This window comes from Apteryx rowi, unplaced genomic scaffold (genome assembly GCF_003343035.1).
Source record: "Apteryx rowi isolate R43461 unplaced genomic scaffold, aptRow1 scaffold_173, whole genome shotgun sequence".
Taxonomy (NCBI): domain Eukaryota; kingdom Metazoa; phylum Chordata; class Aves; order Apterygiformes; family Apterygidae; genus Apteryx; species Apteryx rowi.
Genome location: NW_020448008.1, coordinates 821,479 through 839,901, shown reverse-complemented (window position 1 = coordinate 839,901; position 18,423 = coordinate 821,479). Strand labels below are relative to the sequence as shown.

Genomic DNA, 18,423 nt, shown 5'->3' with positions numbered 1-18,423 from the left:
TTTCAAAGAAAACCTTAGCAGGTAGGGTGGCAGGTCACTCGGAGAATCAACTTTCACGAGAATCTGTGTACAGATTATGACCATTTCCAGTGTCTCTGATCAGAGCAAATAGCAGAAAATTGACTGTTTTTGTTGATCTGTGTTAGAGGTACACACTATAAAATAGGATATTAAGTACATTTTTTCTGGCCTGTATCTCTGATACAGGAAATGCAGTGGTGTTTTTGTAATTTTTATTAGGTGGGTTTAAGAAATGCTCTTTCCTCATTTGAACCATTGTCTGTTAGTTTTATTATCCCCAAGTGGTTAGATTTTACTTTCTCTAAACTAGAAAAATTCTGTAGGATAGAAAGAAGGTATGAAGTTAGATGAGACTATCTCTTTGAGTTTGTATAGTTCTGGGCAATCTAACATAAACTTAAATTTCAAGGAAATGCAAGAGAAGAACTTGAAAAAACATTCTTTGTGAATGATGTCCTCCTTTTTGATATGAGTACAGTCATGATCATCCAACAGGAGCCTTTGCAGTTACTCAAATAGGCTTCCCCTGCTTCAGAGGACCTATCTGACTGAAAAAAAACCATTAGTGTTTAGCTAGGTCACTTTCTTGATCTGATGAACTCTGTGACCACATGGGTGCCTGGGCAGGGATGCTGGTGGTGGTAAGAGAGCAAATGGAGGAGGGGGCTGGACAGGAGGAAAGGAACCAGACTTTCTGGCATCAGTACAGATTTGTTTGATTAAAGAAGCTTTGTCAATGTGCTTACAGTCACCTTTCTGAACACTAGTACAATTAAATAATAGCTGTTCAACTGTTTGGAACTAATCAGTTGAAGAATTGGATGTTTCTGTTCTTGTGTAAGACTTATCTGTCTCATTCATTGTGGTGATTCTCTGCAGCTATTTCACTGTTGATTGCATAGCAGTGGATATTACCCTGTTGTGCTGTGTAATGAGTTAATTTGCAAATGTGGTCAGAATAGTTATCAAACAATTGCAGACAAGATGCTGGATCTAAAGCAGCACTGGCTGCATTTCTTTTTCTGTGGTGTATAATGTTGGAGGGAAATCTTTGCAACTGTCCTCAGGGCAACAAGTAGAATTTATAGCTTACTAGGAATTGCCAGAGAACCAGTGTAACAGAGGCTGCCCAAGATTGTCCCATGAAGGAAAAGACCAATGTCAGGCTATGTGGGCAAAATAATCCTGGTCCTTGAGAACAGCTCTGGATTCTGGTGATGCAAAACTAGACTTTTCTCCCCTTGGTAGCACAGAACTTCAAAATTTGGTTTTAGGAAGTTAAGAAAAAGAACTGTAGCTGCCTGTGTCAATGACCCTGTAAATTGCAAAGAATAGTCTATGGTCCCACAGCTTTTTGCTGGAGGAATGTAAGGTGATTTGGTAGTGCTAAGTGTTGAGCTATTTTATAGTAAATCTAATGCAGAAATGCAAAGGATGAATTGGTCTGGAATTCTTATATAACTGAGTAAGCTGCTTATCACACCTAGAGAACATATGCAGTGATATCTTATAAATTTTATTCCAGTATAATTTGTGTATTTGCTCTCTTTAATCCTTAATTTCCTAATGACCATTTCAGATCCAGAAGCTGCAAGATCAGGCAATTCCAAAATCACCACAACGCTGGGATTAGTGGTCCATGCTGCAGGTAATGTGGGACCTATTGTTAGAACTTGGTAAGGACTTCTGTTGCTGTGCAACTTGTCTTTAGGCTATAGAAACACATGCATTTTTAAATTACGTTATCATTAACACATGAAAAGAGCCATGAGGAGCGTTTAATGTTGAAATATACTACATTGCACACCTTTATTAACCTTGAATTATCTCTTTAATAGTATGGCTGTAGGTTGAACAGCTTTGAGAGCGTAGAGAGTCCCTTTATGGTTTAACTGGTAAATTAAGAGTTATGCAGAGGTGGTTTTGAAAGTTGTTGACTTTTGCTTTATAACAAAGCAAAAGAGGAAGGGGGGGGAAAAAACCAACTAAGGTTTGTCCCCAAGACTTAATGGGAAAACATACTCCACTGCTCAGAATTTTCCATAGAAATTTTATTTGAGTGCAATGTTTTCCCTTCTTTTTTTTCCCCCCCTCTGAAAACTTGCTATGTGATGCTCACTATCTCCCTCTCCTGTTCCTTTGCTGGCTGCTTTAGCTGCTACATTTCAATATGTGAAAATACATGTTTGATATGTAATGTGAAACCCCTTTGGGTTTGCTATGTCAGTTGAGCTGTGGAGTTTTTCCTCTCTCTTAAGGAACATCCTGTGATAAAGGAGATTTGTGGGATGCAGTGCAAACATTTGACTGAAACTCATTTATGTTGACTTTTGTAACTCTCTCAATCCTTGCATGTATTGCAGTCAACACAAATTCATTTTGTAATTCTCCATTATGTATTTATAATAAAAGAATGATGCTTTTTAATCTCCCCTGTTGAAAGTTATTGTGTAGGACATAAGATTTTGATCAAAAGATGTTATTTCAATAATAAAGTGTTTATATGTAAAGGACTAATAGAATCCATTTCCTGTTTCATGGATATAATATCTTTTTGTTAAATGGTACAAGAATATTATTTTAGGTTTTCATTTAAGAAAAGTAATAATTTAAACTCCTTTAATGTTGAGAATCTAAAACAGCTTTTTTGAATTTAGATAGGAAGCAACTTCTATAAAGAAGAGTAAAATTACTAAACTTATTTCCTGATTCTGTCCTGTCAGGATGTGTCAATGCTGAATAGATTCTCAGTTCTACCTTTCTATTCTTATGGAAAATGAGATGGCTTCTGCTGAGGGTTGTCTGAAATTCTGAGGTTGTCATGGCTTAAGAAGCAAAGGGGAGTGAGCAATGTTTTGGGCTCATGGTATTAATGGCTTTTTGATTAATCGGACTTTTCAAATCAGCATGCTTGGTACTGTCAGCCATTGAAAAAAAGCTGAAAGTTATGTGGATGAATAATCAATGAACTTGCACTCCTTTTTCAGCTGATGGTGTTGCATTGGGTGCAGCAGCTTCTACTTCCCAGACTAGTGTCCAGTTAATAGTGTTTGTTGCGATTATGTTGCACAAGGTAAGTCATGATCCAAAAGTCTGTTCTTTAAAGGCCTCTTAAAGCATATAGAAATTCTTAAAGATCTAAGTTCCCTCAGTGATGTAATATGGAAATGTGTTATATCATTGAAATGAACAGAACAGTAGTACTGCTTGAAGGACCAAAGAACACTGGTGTGATGTATGACTGGATATCAAATGGAGAATGCAAAGTCTGAATGAGGTGAGGATGAGAGCGATTCCTTACTGCCTACCTTGGAAGATCAGTTTATTACGAAATGCGGCAGCTTCATGTTGGCTTTTTTGAAGCTAATCAAATCGAAAAGGATCAAATGATTCTTACTGTTTCAGGAGATGTATTTGAAGAAGTTCTGCAGGGTGAACCACAGGAGCATATACTAGTGTATTTGTTCAAGGAGAAAAAGCAGCTTTATGCTGGTGATGACAGTTCTTCCCTCTGTGTGATGTTCCCAAGAAAATGGGGAAGATATGTGTTTTATTGTTTAAAGGGTTAATCATTTGAATCCTCATAATATCAGATTACTAAAAAATTAGTAGTAGCTTCAATATCAATCATATGCCACTTCTGCAGAAAAGCTTTTAAACAAGGAAACACTGACTCTTGAAGTTGGAAAGTTTTTTGTTTGTTTTTCTTAAAATGTTCATGTATGTATATTAGCTGTAGTTCCTAAATATTTTGTGAGTGCTTATGTATTTGACTTACGGCTGCACATGCACCTATTAAAGTAGTTAGTCGTGCATTCATCTAAAATATTGCTTACATAATTGCATGTCCAGAATGTTAGGAAATCCAGATCTAGTAAGTCTTTAAGTCTTTTTTTTTTTAACTGCTCATACAGTAAATGATGCTTGATGCAACCCTCTTCAAAGACTGCAATGTCAATGTCACATTTTGCTATGAAGCTTAAGTTATGGCTATTGTCAAGTGAAGAAACTGGCTTTTATTATTCTTAATGTTCAAACTAGCTGCCTTCTGAAATTGTACAATTTTTAAAAATAGTAAATTTCTCCTATGATAAACTCTCAAGAGAATTTCTTCCTATCTTGTTAATTTTTTGATACCTCTCACCTTTTGATGCTGATCAATTTTTGTCCTTCTCATCTTTTTTCCCCTCACTCATGCTTTCCTTCCTCTAGGTAAAAAAGATTCTGTGCATGAAAACAACTCTAATATATTTTAATTTACATTTTTATCTCAAATAAAATTGCCAGGGCTGGACTGCCACCATCTCAGTGTGCGCAAAAATATAATAAGTTCCATGAGTAGAAGGACAGCAATGCTTGTGGATAAGGAACTGGATGCTAGCAGAGGGATAAGAAGGAAGTGTTTGGTTATTCCCAGTAGCAACAAGTAGATTTGAATGAGGAAAAACTAATCAAAAGAGATCTCAGGTTTTTGTTCGCTTGGAGATTGACAGCTGGCTGTCTTCGTTTTGGGTTATTTTCCTCTCCATGTTAATTGTGGAATTTTTCTGCCTTGGCTGAAGCGACCGGCTGTCTAAGGATGCATAATATCAACATGAAAAAAAGAAAAAGGCAAATTAGTTAATGAACACTTAGGGACTATAGGAACACTTCAAGCCAGAATGAACAGTTGAACGTTTATAGTGACTATACAAATATCTGTACTCTGGCAGCTGGGACACGGATTTCCTTTAGTTTGAAGGCAGGGCACTTCTGCAGACTTCTGTTGATTTGGGTTAAATGCAGCATACTAGTGCTTTACCTTAATCTCTTCCAGTTCAGTGCTGGGAATTTTAGAAGGGATTGTTTTGTCAGTGAATATTGTTTTTGCAGGCACCAGCTGCCTTTGGCCTTGTTTCCTTCCTGATGCATGCTGGGCTGGAACGGAATCGAATCAGAAAACACTTGCTGGTCTTTGCACTGGCAGCACCTGTTATGTCCCTGGTGACATACTTAGGGCTAAGCAAGGTAGGTCTGTGATTTAGTTCTGCTCAAAATGTAGCTTAGCAGTGGGGTTTGGGAAACAAACATCTTATGGGATTCATTAAACATTTTTTCAAATTGTTTTAAAAATTTAGCAGAAAGGAGCTGTTTAAAAAAAAAAAAGTAGATTAAAAAAAGGTAGCAATATGTATGTATGAAACATGAAAAATGGCCTTTGTCTTCCATCAGAACTAATAATATAGCTCCTCTGTAGGGTTATGTGTAATTTTAGAAGACTGATTTCTGTCTCTTCTCCTTTTTACCTCTTCCCCTGGGAACTTTACATCAGATATAATGTGGTACATGTGGTACAAATGTGGTACGATCACCTCAGATGTAATGTGGTACATGTGGTGCAAATATAACTAGATACTTGAGTCATTTTCACTGTTGCTGCATGCACTCTGTTTAACATGCAGATGAAAGAATCATCTTTGCTAATTTTCTCTGCCATCCCAGAATTGGTTGTCTTGTCTTCAAAGGCTCTTTCACTCTGTGTCAGAGGTTGAATCCTCTATGCTAGAGGTAGAACAGCCTTTTTGCCTCCCATACTCCTTCTACATCATAGTTTTGGCTTGACTTTATGCAATCAGCGGCCTGTGAATTGAGTGACTGGACATGTGTTTATCATCTGTCCAAATTAAATGTTTCTGCCTCTTGTTGCATTTTCTGTGACACTTCTGTAGTTCTAACTGCTGTAGGTTTTGCTGGTGACCACACTATGAAGGAATCTGAAGTGTGTCATGAAACTTAATGCAGGAAGAGACAGATAAAGTAAATCATCTAGGATAATTCCTTTACTGGCTGGAAAGGAGTTTACGCCTGATACTGCAGAATAGGAGATGGCAGAAGGGGCTGGGTTTGTAAATAGAAATCAGAATGATGTTTGAGCACTTGCTTGATATAGGCTGGCTTGAAAGTTTTTTGCATTTTGCGCTTCAGAAAGAACAGAATTGGTGAGGCATAAAGACTGCCACAGTGGTTATATAGTTCCAGGGTAAAGGATACATCTCTGGAAATATAACTGAAGAGTATACCAAAGAAGTAAAATCACACTTGAGTGGGAGATTGATTAAGAAGGTGTTTGAAACTGATACGAAGAGTTTTGCATTTCATTACACTTAGTCATGAGTAGTATGATCTTAATCCTAGTATGAAAGTGAAGAGGTGCTCAAATTTTTGATTTGGAAGATGCATGTCTTTTCAAAAATAAGCTTGCATGGAAATCCTGGAAAGTATGGGGTGTTTGCCTATATATCCAAATGAAATACAGAAGTGTGGTCATTTGGGGCTTAAATCTAGCAAAACTCGCATTGAACTCCAGGGGACTAGATCTTTAAAGGCTAACAGCTTATTTGAACTCTTAAAAAGGGAAAAAACATCAGTCCTGAACATCCTTCTTAAATTTTGTGTCTTTGCAATCTAACTTTCATGTTTTTAAAAACACATTTTGGTTTATCTGTTGCTGTGAGATAGTCAAAACAGATGTTTCTACATAAACTCTGGTGTAAGGGTTCTTAGAAGTAAAATGAACTAAGTATGAAGAGAAGTGTCTGTCTTTATACCTCCCCCATTCAGCTTTATAATGTCAGTTGCTACTTGCAAGGTGCAAAACATTAAACAACATTTTAAATTGTTGTCACTGCGAGGGAATGAGAGTTAATGGAAATCCTACTATGTCTGGGTTTTTACAGAACTTTTATTATTGGTTGAAGTTCTGCATAGCCTCATTTTTGCTCTTTCTTTTTTTTTTCCATTTCTCAGAGCAGCAAAGAAGCCCTTTCAGAAGTCAATGCCACCGGAGTTGCTATGCTTTTTTCTGCTGGGACTTTTCTTTATGTTGCAACAGTTCATGTCCTCCCAGAAGTGGGAGGAATTGCTCACAGCCACAAACCTGAATCAACTGGAGGAAAAGGACTCAGCCGTCTGGAAGTGGCAGCCCTAGTCTTAGGATGCCTTATTCCTCTAGTTTTGTCCGTTGGACATCATCACTAAACGCTCAAAGTTCACCGTTCTCAATCTGACCTGAGCAGTAACTGTCGGCTGCTCCCTTTATCATTGTCTGTCTTACCATCATCCATCCCATCTACTTTTATGGAGTTCAGAGGGAAGCTTGATTGCAAAATGAGGAATATTGGGAAAGTTTTTAGTATAGCAAAATGTGCTTTGGCAGCCGGACATTAATTCTGTATAACTTTCTTTTTTGAAGACATTTGCTATTTTAATTGTTACTTCTGGCCCTATTCTCAGGGAAGATGGAATTTGGAGTTTAAGAAAGGTGAGTGAGGAAGAACTTAGTGGCTCATCATGAAATTGCAATCACCAAAGTATCCTGCAATTCAGCTTTCACAGCTGAGAACAAAAACAAAGGACGGCTGCCTTTTAGGAGGTTAAAGTCTTCTTACTAGTGAAGTAGGGGGCTCTCCCCCATTGTTTTTTATGTTGTCCTGACAATGTGATTGGTTTTTGTAATGTTTGTTACAAATGGTATTGTAGAGGTGGCCTACACTCTGGACTATGCTGCTGTTGTAACAGAAGTATCTTTGGTAGGAAAAAATGCTCTGGACAATGTGTGGGGTTAATATAGGAAAGCTGGTTAAGGAAGTACAATCAAGTTTTGCAGTGTATTATTTAAGACAAAGGATAGAAGTGAGGAGAAAATTTTTTGATTGTTTATACAATTGTTAACAACTTTAAAAAAGGCAGAATGTCTTGGAAGATGATCTTCCACCAAGTCAATAAAGTGTAGGCAACCAAAAATGTTAGCAGGAATTAGATATTTGGTACTGTGATTACACTACTGCTACGCTTGAGAAAGAAATCCGCAATGTCTTTTGAAATCAAGCTGTTCTGTGCTCTGAGGAGTAGCAGTCTGATGGAAACAGCTGTTGAGGGACCAGAGAACTTTACTAGCTCATCTTTAAAAGTTTGAACCACAGAAATCAGTGGGGTATGTGGGTTTTTTGATTAAATAAAAAGTATTAAGGCTAACAAAACAAGATCTTTGGTTAAATATTTATGCTGCAGATAGAGTACAAAGTGCATCTAAAGCAGTTCTAAACAAAACAAATTCTGTTGGGTTTCCAGGGGACCTGTTAAGCATTTCAATTTTCTTTTGGGAATCCTACATTCACCTCTAACTGGTGATCATTAGTTTTGATGAATCTACTTGAGGACTTACTGCCAGCTGCTGATGCCTCTCACTGTAGATGGGTGATAAAACATCCCTTCCTTTGCAAGGCACAGCCTTCTCTTGTCAGGCATCTTTTTATCTCATGCAAAATATATTATGCTCTAATAACTGTAGTGCATTAAATAGTTAGGAATGCTTGATGTGCACAGACTCAACAAACAATCCTTTCTTGGGGGGGGGGAAGCTTTTTAATTCTGTGCCCATTTTAAGCTATACTCTGTCTGCACTTTTTAAAGATAATATTGCCAAATATTTTTCTGGTTTTTATTTTTGTTGTTGTTTGAAATGGAGCTTCAAAGCTTGAATTGCTGGTTTCCTGAAGTGCTTATTGTTTCCATTTGAATGTGTCTTTTTTTTAATGCCATTTATTGCTTATACTACACAGGCCATTGTGCCTCTTAACTTTACATTTCTGTCACTGTTCTGTTTGTCTATTAGTTCAACAATAGGTATTGGCTGAGCTCCTGGACTAGTGAGTGCTCCGTTTGCTTTAAAACAACACGGATATACCCCAGGATTGAATTTGGTAATAATCCCTAGGACTGCTTGTTCATTTGTGTGTTTTACTACAAAATGGATGAATCTTAAAATCAATGCAAAATGAGTAGAAATCATATTTCCTGCAAGATATTATTTTCAAATAGAATTAGTGCATGAGATGTAAACAAGCATTTTTGACACTAGCCTTACAAAAGTAATTCTGTTCTGAAAAGCCACTGCATAAATAGTAACACAGATGAGATCTCTCCTGCACATTATATTTGCTTTTACGATGTACACGTACAACTTGTAAGTTACCTGTTAAAAGGTTGAGTGAAAGAGGTTACAGAGCTTCCAGTGTTCTTCCTGATTTCCCCCTGGTTATGTTCTTCCTTCATAATCTCACCACCTTGCTCACAGGAATTGCAAGGTCTGCTGTAGAAGCATCTCAGTGCAGCAGCAGATGCTTACATCTTGTGGAACAGCTAGTTTTTAAAGAAAAGTGGCTTATCTGCTTGACTATACAAGTCAAGTCATTTTTCTTTTTCTCCCACTACACCTGAAACGGTTTACATTGCAGGGTGAGGTTTTTTCCTTGAAAACCAAGCCAAAGAGTAACTATGCTTACTTTAAAAGGTTTGCAAGCCTGATGAAGGTACCTAAGTGTTGCTGAGCACCATCTGATCATAATGGATGATACTGACTTGCATCAGCCTGTAGAGAATCTGCTTTAATTTTTAGTTTTCTGGAGGAACCTTGAGTTTCTCTCATAACTATTAGTCCAGTAGCCTTTAAGTAGAGCACACTTGATCTGGAGTCTCAGCTAGATGATGAAAACGCCAGTAAGGAAAGATGATGATCAGTTTCTTTTTCTTTTTTTTTTTTTTTCTCTTAAGCAGAGTGATATTTTAAACCATCATCCATCCTTTGCACATGCACCCCCCTGACACTCCCCTAGTTAAGCTAGCATCAGGATTCCATGCTCATTTTATGTTTAACAATTGTAATGGTTAGGGAGGTATGTAGATAAGGTCCCATTTAATGTGTTTTGCTCCTGTGTACCTGGATGGTACCTTTTTGTATGGATGTGTGTGTATTGATTGAAGATGCAACAGTCAACCTATTTGCTACTGACTTAACCTTTGGCATGTTAATCATAACAGGTTCCTTTGCAAGAGGTTTTGTCATCTTTCGTTCTTCCCATCCCTCAGATCATGTTTCCAGTTTCTGGGACAACCGCCAGAAATGCTAATACTCGATTTAATGATTTATGAGCTTGAGAGGCCAAGTTACAACAGCAGGCAAAGGATTTTAAATGAAAACATTGATGGCTTAAAGTTGGCACAAAAAAGTCCAGTAACCTGTAGTTTTCATTTTGGCACTCAGTTAAGTAGGCTTCCTTGGATATTTTATTTTTCTTTTCCCGTCCATTTAAAAGTTGTAACAGTATTTTTTAGTATTTAGCTACAACAACAGTGACTAAGGAAGCTTTTGGTTATGTGATAAGAGAATACAAAATTTCCAATGACCAAACCTTTCCAAATTGTTAGGTCCACATGGAGGATTGTCTTCTTCAAGCATGGAGTTTTAAGGAGTTAAAATATCTCATTTTATCATATTCCCTTTTGATCTACTCCCCATCTGTCACAGTAAATCCAAGCACTGCATGTAGTCAGGGCCATCTGGTGTCATTTCTACTCCTTAGGGGACCTTGGTGCAAACAAATTCTTCTTTCTCTCTCTCTCTGTAATAGCCATCTCTGCCTGTGTTTTCTACTGTGAGGTAGGTGGCAGTAGGTCTAGCAGGTAACACATTAACTAAGTGCCAGGCATCTTTCTCCCTCTTTTCTGTAAATCCCCCTAGTAGGAAATCTGTAATTGCCTCAGCTGATTTTTCATTTCCTGATTTCTTAATTGGCAGTAGGAATTGGACTAAGGCTGTGTTTCTCTTGATTCCAGTGTGCTCAGCTACTTTACTCACCATTCTAATTTCCTTATTGTTCTTTGTATAAAAAAGGGAAATATTTCTTTTTCAGCACCTGATGACAGATACAGAAGCTGAACTGACATTAACTTGTGTGAGGAAGGCAGAGCTGTCACACCAAGATAGGAATTTTTGGTAATTTTTCCTTGTAATGTCAGGTGGCTGGGTGGTAAACACAGAAACCCACCTTTGACTTCTGAATTTCAAAGAGCTGTTCCTAGGTGGATTGTGTAAAAAGGTAATGTCAAGAGACACAGGAAAACTACCGTGTTTATTCAGAAACTAGTTCAGAACCTGGTGTTTGTCTTCAAGGAGCTTTTGGCAGTAGCTGATGTGTCTGTGTGGTATCAGCTTTGTTCAGGATAACAGGGAGGTGCTGTGGAATCAATGTTGCTGCTGCTCCCTTCTCATTCTGTGCTGCTTTGCTGCATAGGACCTGGGAAGAGGAGGAAGAATATTCTTCCGGGGAGAGGGGCAGGTGGAGTGGTTGCGTTATGCTGGGAAAGTTTATGATGAATTTGAGATTCCTGTTCACCTCAAACTTCTTATTTAAAAAAAAAAAAATTGTGTTTTCTTTTTATTACATCTCAGCAGCCTTGGCTTTCCAGGGAAAACATTACATGGTCATTGCTGTTTACTTAACTCCGTGTATGGAACTGTAATTTTAATATCTTCTTTTCCAAACCATTTGTACACAAAATCATTCCATGAATGGCTGCCTTATAGTTTTTCCACTTTAATTGTGAATGGTTAAAATAATGTTGCAGTTTTTGATTTGTTCTATTATATTAAATTTTTAGTAGGTGCAGTGCTTCAGAGTTGGCTTCTCATTTACTGCATGGGATTTTGACAGCTCCTATAAAAAGAAATGACAATTTTAAATGGGATGCAGTTGTTGCAGGCAGTACATCTTATTTTTCTGTAGGTGTTTGTGCTGCTTCTCTTCATAGTGTCTGGGCACCCCTTGGAAATCTAAAGAATGAAACTGTTGGGAAAGTCGATTTGGACAGAAGCGTGAATGATTTAGAGATATAAAAAGGGACTTGACAGCTGTGCTTGAGAGGTATTTGGCAATTCTTTCCTACACAATATTTAAGAGTTGGTATTGCCTTGGAGCAGTCTCTCTTGGCAGATGAAAATCTAACCTTTGCTTACAAGGCAGAGACCTCTTTAGAGAGCCATTAGGAGCTGTTTGGCTCAAGATTGCTCCAGGCCACTGTTAAAAGGCTGGAGGATGTGTTAGGGCGAAAGGAAATGGAGAGACTGGGGTGGAGTGAAAACAATCTTGCCTGCCCCAAGATAAATCGTTATCCTTTGCCTAAAAGCAACATGCAAATACAAAGTCACTTCATTATTTTGGAGCCTTTGTGACAAAGTAGCCTTTCGTGTGCATGTGCATGCGTATGCGTGCACATATTAAAAGTTAACTCTAAACATAAAAATGTGAGTTTCTCTACTTTGGAGAAAGCTTGTCGCAACTCAGTTTTCCTTGTGACTGCCACATGATCCTACTGCTTACATGTTCACAGTTCTCCAGTATTGCTCTTAATCTTTGCTACTGACGCTTTTTTTTTTTCCTTGAAAGCAGCCTGCTCTTCTTCCTGCAGTGTTCAATGAAGTTAAAGCCTTTGTTAAGCCATAACTATGTAAGCTTCCTCTTTAATGCTAGTAGTGGTGGCTGTCATAACTGTTCTTGCTGTGAAAAAAGAAATTGTCTCCTTGGTCTCCTGAATTTTTTTGGAAGGGTTTTACTTGCTTCTGGCGTCATTTTGAGCTGCAAAGAATAGCTGCAAATACATTTAACAATTATTTTTAACTTTAGAAGTGGTCTTTATCGAAGAGGCTTTCAGGCAGGGGATATAGGCAAAGCTTTGAAAATGGATTCTGTTCTGTTGTCTTTAAGCAAAAACTTACAGGACAGTCAGTTTTCCTACAGGACATTTCAGGGCATATCTTTAGGGTTTGCAGGTTTTATGCAAAGATTCTCAGAAAATTCAATCAGTTGCACATTGTGTGCTGTGATTTTGAAGAAGGCAATATCTGTATTTCTGATACAAAATATTGAATTTATGCTTTATTTGAAAAAAATGCAACTTTAAGAGTAGCCACTGCTAAAATCTTAATTTACCAAACTTAAATCTAACATTTTAAAACATGTATGAAGGGCACAAATTACTGAATAATTTTAATGAGTAAATACTGTATGAAAGCCAGTGCTGGCCTTTTGCCAAAGTGGATGCAAGTTCTAGTTTCTGTCCTGATGTGTGTATGCTTTTATGGGCTTGTAAGAGAAGGTTGTGTTATTACAACTCTGCAGCATCCTATGACTGCTACCAGGATTTAGTGCAAGGATGCGACTCTGAGTCAGGATCCTCGCATTAACTACAAAATAAGAAGGTTGCAAGATGGTCCCTAAGGAAACAACTGCATATGCTTTTCAGAATAGTAGGTAGACCCCCTGGTGGAGTAGCTTTCACAAGAAAGTGGTCTGAAACTGTCTCACTGAGCCTCAGGTGATAAAACTCCAGAAACTGTCAGTCAGACCAATCCAGGAAAGGTTAATGGCTTAAAGCAACCTAGAGTGAGGCAGTGCCTTAAGTAGCTTGTAGGGAGACAATTAAGGACTCGGCCCCGCCTCCCTAACAGTGTGAACAGCACCTGGAAGTGCGCCAAATTCTTCAGCCCAATTTGAGAAGGCACTAATTGAATAGCAGTCTTGAGCACTGATTGTAGTCAGCCTTTAGGAACAGGGATAAGGTGTTGGCTGAACTCTGGTTATATGTCCTCTTGCTCTCCATACTGTCCAGCTGCCTCTAAGCAGAATTGGGTTTTAGCCATATAATATCGGAAAAATGAAGGGGAATGATGCTGGGGAGCAAGGACAGGGTAGTGCTCACTGTATGCATTCCCCAAGCATAGGGTCTTCAGTTTCCTCTTTTAAGAGATACCCTCGATAGACATGATTTACAGGTAATCCAATAGCAAAAGTTTTTTTTTCTCCTCCAGCTGCTATGTATAGACTTATTTAAGATCCTGTAACTTTGACAGTTACAGTATTTTAACCGTTTCCCTTAAGCAACAATCAGTCTTCTCAGCTAATTTGTTTATGGTTGCTGATTTTTCTGGTAGCTCATAAGCCTTATGTGGTTAGGAAAAAGTGCCATTGCTTTATGCTGGCTTAATTACAGGAGACTGATTAATTTATACAAGTCTGTGGGAGAATCAAAACAAATGACAAAATTTTGCTAATGTAGCTAGTGGAAACAAATGTAAGGCAATAGAAATGAGAAGCTAGTACTTTGCCAGATAGGCTCTTGTTTTTTGGCAACTAAAGTTCAACTTTAAAGATTGATGATGAAGCATTATGTGGTTTTAATATGCTCTTAGTGTGTTTAATAAAATTGTTGTCTGAGTAATTGGAAACAACCACTGCAGTCTGGTGTAAATCCTTGCAGAGATGTGAGAAAGGAGGAAGTGCTTTGGGTGCATTTATGTTACAGGAGTTACCATTGAAAGCTTAAATATTAAGCAACTGTGGTGTTGCAGGCGTCCTGATGATGGTGTAGAGTGTGCCTGCATTCAGTAAGAAAAGAAAAGAAAAAAAAAAAAAAAGTTTCTCATCAGCATTTTTATCAGATACTCATTAGGGATGAAGACAGCAGCAAGAATAAGAGGAGTTGTCATCTCTTGTTCCAGCTTACAAATTAAACCATTCTTCTATGGATATGTGCAAGGCTTATCTCAGTATCCCTCCAGGCAGAACTGCGCAACATTCTACCCTTTTTATCATAGCATTTTTTTTCCTCTATTATCTAAGATGTCTAGAGGTTAACTAGCTGTTACAGTGGATGGTGGGGTAAGAAAAATGCCTCATTCAGAAAATATGTAGAGCTAATTAAAAGTAAGCTGTATTATGATTACTGACACTAAACCTATGCAGTATTTAGGAAGTCTAAAAGCCAAGATGAAACTATTAAAAGGGAGAAAATGCTCATTCTGTACTTGCTCTGTATGTATGTCCATTCAGCGTCTCAAATGGTGATTATAGTATACGATCACAGCTTGTGTTGGAATCTGTGGAAATTAATATGCTTCTGCTGTCTGAAGAAACACCTCGAAGGAGGTGCTCTTTGTACTGGGTGTTAGCTGAGTGTCTACACTCGGGACTGAAGAGTGCTGCTAAAAGCCCTGCTACAAGCTCTTATGCTAATTTGAATGACCTTTACTGTAGCACCTCTTAGGTGAGCTTTGCCTCCAGATGGTTAGGGTATAAATAGGGTCCCATTTTAGGACTAGAGTAGATTTCCCATGTTCTGTTTTTGCTTTTTGACAGAAAAACTGAGGAACAGCTGATTTTGAGCAAAACTGTGCTCTCTGGCTTCTACTCTATGTAGCTGCTTCATATGAAAATGCCACAGTGCGCATGGGGTGCTAAGCCTGGGAATTTTGCCTTGCTTATCCCTGCAGCCATGTGCACTGCAACAAATTCCTGCTCCTCGGTCAGCCGTCTTTTTTTTTTCTTCCCCCCCCCCATGAAAGCTGTATGCTGAACTTCAGTAACAGAGAGGCCTTATCTCCAAACACTGTTTGTCAGTATGTCTCACTGGAGGGTGGTAAATGGAGCTGGGGAGGGTGGAGGTGGCCCTTGTAGATGGCTGTATTTTGTGGAGGGCAATGTTTTCAGTGTCCTTCACTGCCAGGCAACTTAGACTTTTAGCTGGCTGAGGGTTCTCGTTGGCACACAGGGTTTGCAATAGACTTGTCATGTCTCCTGCTGGTAGCCCTCCTTCCTCTCTATTTGAATACCCACTTGAGAATGTAGATAGCAGGGATGGCAAGAAGTATGATCTTGTTTCTGTCCTATGTGTGTGCGCAGCCCAAGCCCTGCGCTTGCAGTGACTAGCTGTGAAGAAAGTCAGGAAGGAGAGAAAGTTTACAAATTAACAAAAAAAAGTGGAGGCTGCTGCATGTTAGGCCTGAGGAGTATAGTGGAATGTGTTAATGGAGGGTATGAAGAACATAAGTGTTTTTGTCCCTGCCATTTCCAGTTCTGGATGAAGTCCTAATTTGTAGCATCCCTAGCTTTTTAAGGCCTTGGCTTCAATGGCAGTAACAATGGTGCAGGTAAGTGAATGTTGAATGTATATGTAAGAGCAATTATGTTGTTTTTGTGTGTTGGACATTTCTATGGTATTTATATTAAATAAAAATATGGTTTAGTCAATCTAGTTTTCTAGATATCTATTTATTGTATATAAAAGTTAAGCCTATGACTTCTTTCCCTCTGTGCAAAGCTAGACTAGAGGGAACAAAATGTGTGAAAATTGGTGGATTGTAATCAATGTCTAAATTTGTCCAGTGGAGAAATGCCTTGTATAAAGTAGCCCTGCAGCTAACCCTGTTTTAGAAACTTGGAGGGAGGATTCTGATCTACTGACTTGTGTTGAAACAGCTGAAGAAAGTACTTGTTCAGAGCGGGCAGCCATCAGCTCTGAATCTCATTTAATGTGTCTAACTAGCTATTGGGCTGTTTTGACAAATCTTAAAAACGTTGATGGTTCTTCAGTTGTCTCCCTGTGATAATATATAGTGATTAAACATCCACCCATCAAAGAAGTTCTAACAGAACCCTCACCTGCAGAATTTTTTGGCTGGCTATTGTATCCAAGCTAGTATACTGGATGTGGTCTGTGTATTCTCATGCTGTTTTGGATGTTATATCATTTTCATAGGTGAGGAACTATGGCAGAGAGAAATCAAGTTACGTGGCTCAAGTCAGGGAGATTCTGGTGGGACTGGAAACTGAGTCCAGATGTACTGAGCCCTGCTTCGGTGCCTTCATTGTGAAGGCAATATTTTTTTTGTTTTGTGCTGAAAATTAACAGGCTGAATAAGTGGTTGTACCTTCAAAACTCTGTGCTGTCCCTGAGAATAACTGAAAAACTCCAAGTGTCCTGGCACCAGAGAGCACAAAGATCATGAAAGCCTCTAAAAGTTGCTGGGCTTTATGTAGCCCACGTTACTTTTGTAGCACATATATATACGCGCTATATATATATATGCGCTATATGTATGTGTATATATACATATATGTGTGTGTGTGTGTATATTTGTGTGTCATGTCATCAATGTGATTTTGTGTATTTTCTCTGCAGAAAACTTCCAGTAGAGCTTGCTAAGTGATCACTATTGAGCTGTGTAACCTCTTCAAACCATTTCCTCTGTAATTTTCTACTGTTTCTACTGTAATGTTGGGATTGGGTTGAATAATATTAGTCACAAGTGGCTAAAACATGGGTAAAATGGAATGGCCTAGGAAAGGGAAACTAGAAATGCAGGTGGTATGCACACCAAGTAGAAAGCTTGCCAGCTTTGAACGCTGTTTTAAAGACCTGTTGGGGAAGGCTTGTTCTTTCAGTGTTGTGGTTCACCCTTCAGCCACGGGGAGGAGTGTGCAGATTGCTGCAGCACTCAACCTTAAAAATTGAGACTCTGATAAGAATTGCCTGTGAAGTGGAACAGTTGTGCAGAAGTCACCTCAGATATCATGTGGCACTGTCCTTCCCTAGGGAGGAAGGAAAGGGAACGTGTGCTGGTAGGATTATAATTTAAGAAAAACAAAGCAAAAGAAAAAAATCCAGCTATGTATGTCCGTTGCTGTTGAACAAGGTGCTGGTTGGAACCACCATAAACTAGCTGTTTTAGTACCAAGCATTTTCTGTTTGTTAAGGCCATGTGATAAATTTATGGTGTTTAGGCTCAATGGGGAAAATCTGGTGTATTGCAGGAATGCTATGGGATATCTTCTGGAGGGAACTTTTTCACATGTCATTGACTACTCTGTATTCCAAAGGCCCTAAAAAAAAAAAAAAAGAAAAAGTTTGTTTAGTGGAAAAACTTCTTTTATTTATTTATTTTATTTATTTATTATTTTTTATTATTTACCAGAGTGACTGAGTCATCTCCAGAAGAAGTCTTTTTTCTAGGATCCAAAAAAGGAATGATCTCTGTAGAGGCTGAGAGAAATGACCATTGACCTTGGGGCTAATCCCTCAGCAAGCCGCCTCCAAAAAGCCAGTCCTCTCTGTTCAGGAAGCAATTGGCTGGCTACTTTCTATCAAATCCCTTTACTTAAGTAAACAGTAAATTGACATCTTATTTTCTGACTTCCTGTAAGTCTCCTGAAATGGTGCTCTATCCACAGCACAGAAATAGCTAATAGTTGAATTAACGTAACTTATGGGCTGGTGAGGATGGATCTGGATTGGTTTGGATGAGAGGGATTTGTGGAGGGCTTTGTCTGGACTGTGTTGCTGAGACCATGTGATTCTGACCAAGGGATGGTGTCAAAGGGAGTTGTAAATCTACAGAAGTCTCTTTACTTTAATGGCCATTTGCTGAATAACTCATTTCTTTGAGCTCTGTAGGGCAGCTCTGAGATTCTTCCCTTCTCATCCAACATAAAAAATTCAATCGTGCAGGAGAAACAATCTGTCAATGCATCACATTAAAGATATGGATAGATGGTGGTTGCTTTTGCTCTGTTTAGAATAGCCTCTGCACACAACCATAGCTGGAAAGATGAAGCATCATTTTGATAGATGTGACATTTTATCTTTGCAAGAATGATATATCATAAATGAAACTTGAGCTAGGCTATTTTTTTGCTGCTATTCACATTGTTCCAAGTACCTGCTAATACGTCCCATAATTGCTAATGGTTC

The 18,423-nt window shown here is 38.4% G+C and overlaps 1 protein-coding gene across 6 annotated transcripts in view; it reads left to right on the top strand.

Moving 5' to 3' along the window:
- Positions 1-11,515, top strand: part of SLC39A9 (solute carrier family 39 member 9) — a 39,894-nt gene extending 28,379 nt beyond the window's left edge. For all 6 annotated transcript variants that reach the window (XM_026060986.1, XM_026060985.1, XM_026060983.1 and 3 more), the window contains 4 exons: positions 1,601-1,669; positions 3,009-3,094; positions 4,894-5,028; positions 6,808-11,515. In XM_026060986.1, coding sequence (XP_025916771.1) covers positions 1,601-1,669; positions 3,009-3,094; positions 4,894-5,028; positions 6,808-7,038 — 521 coding nt within the window. In that variant the 3' untranslated portion in view covers positions 7,039-11,515. The remainder of the gene's footprint in view (positions 1-1,600; positions 1,670-3,008; positions 3,095-4,893; positions 5,029-6,807) is intronic.
- The last annotated feature ends 6,908 nt before the right edge of the window (positions 11,516-18,423 follow it).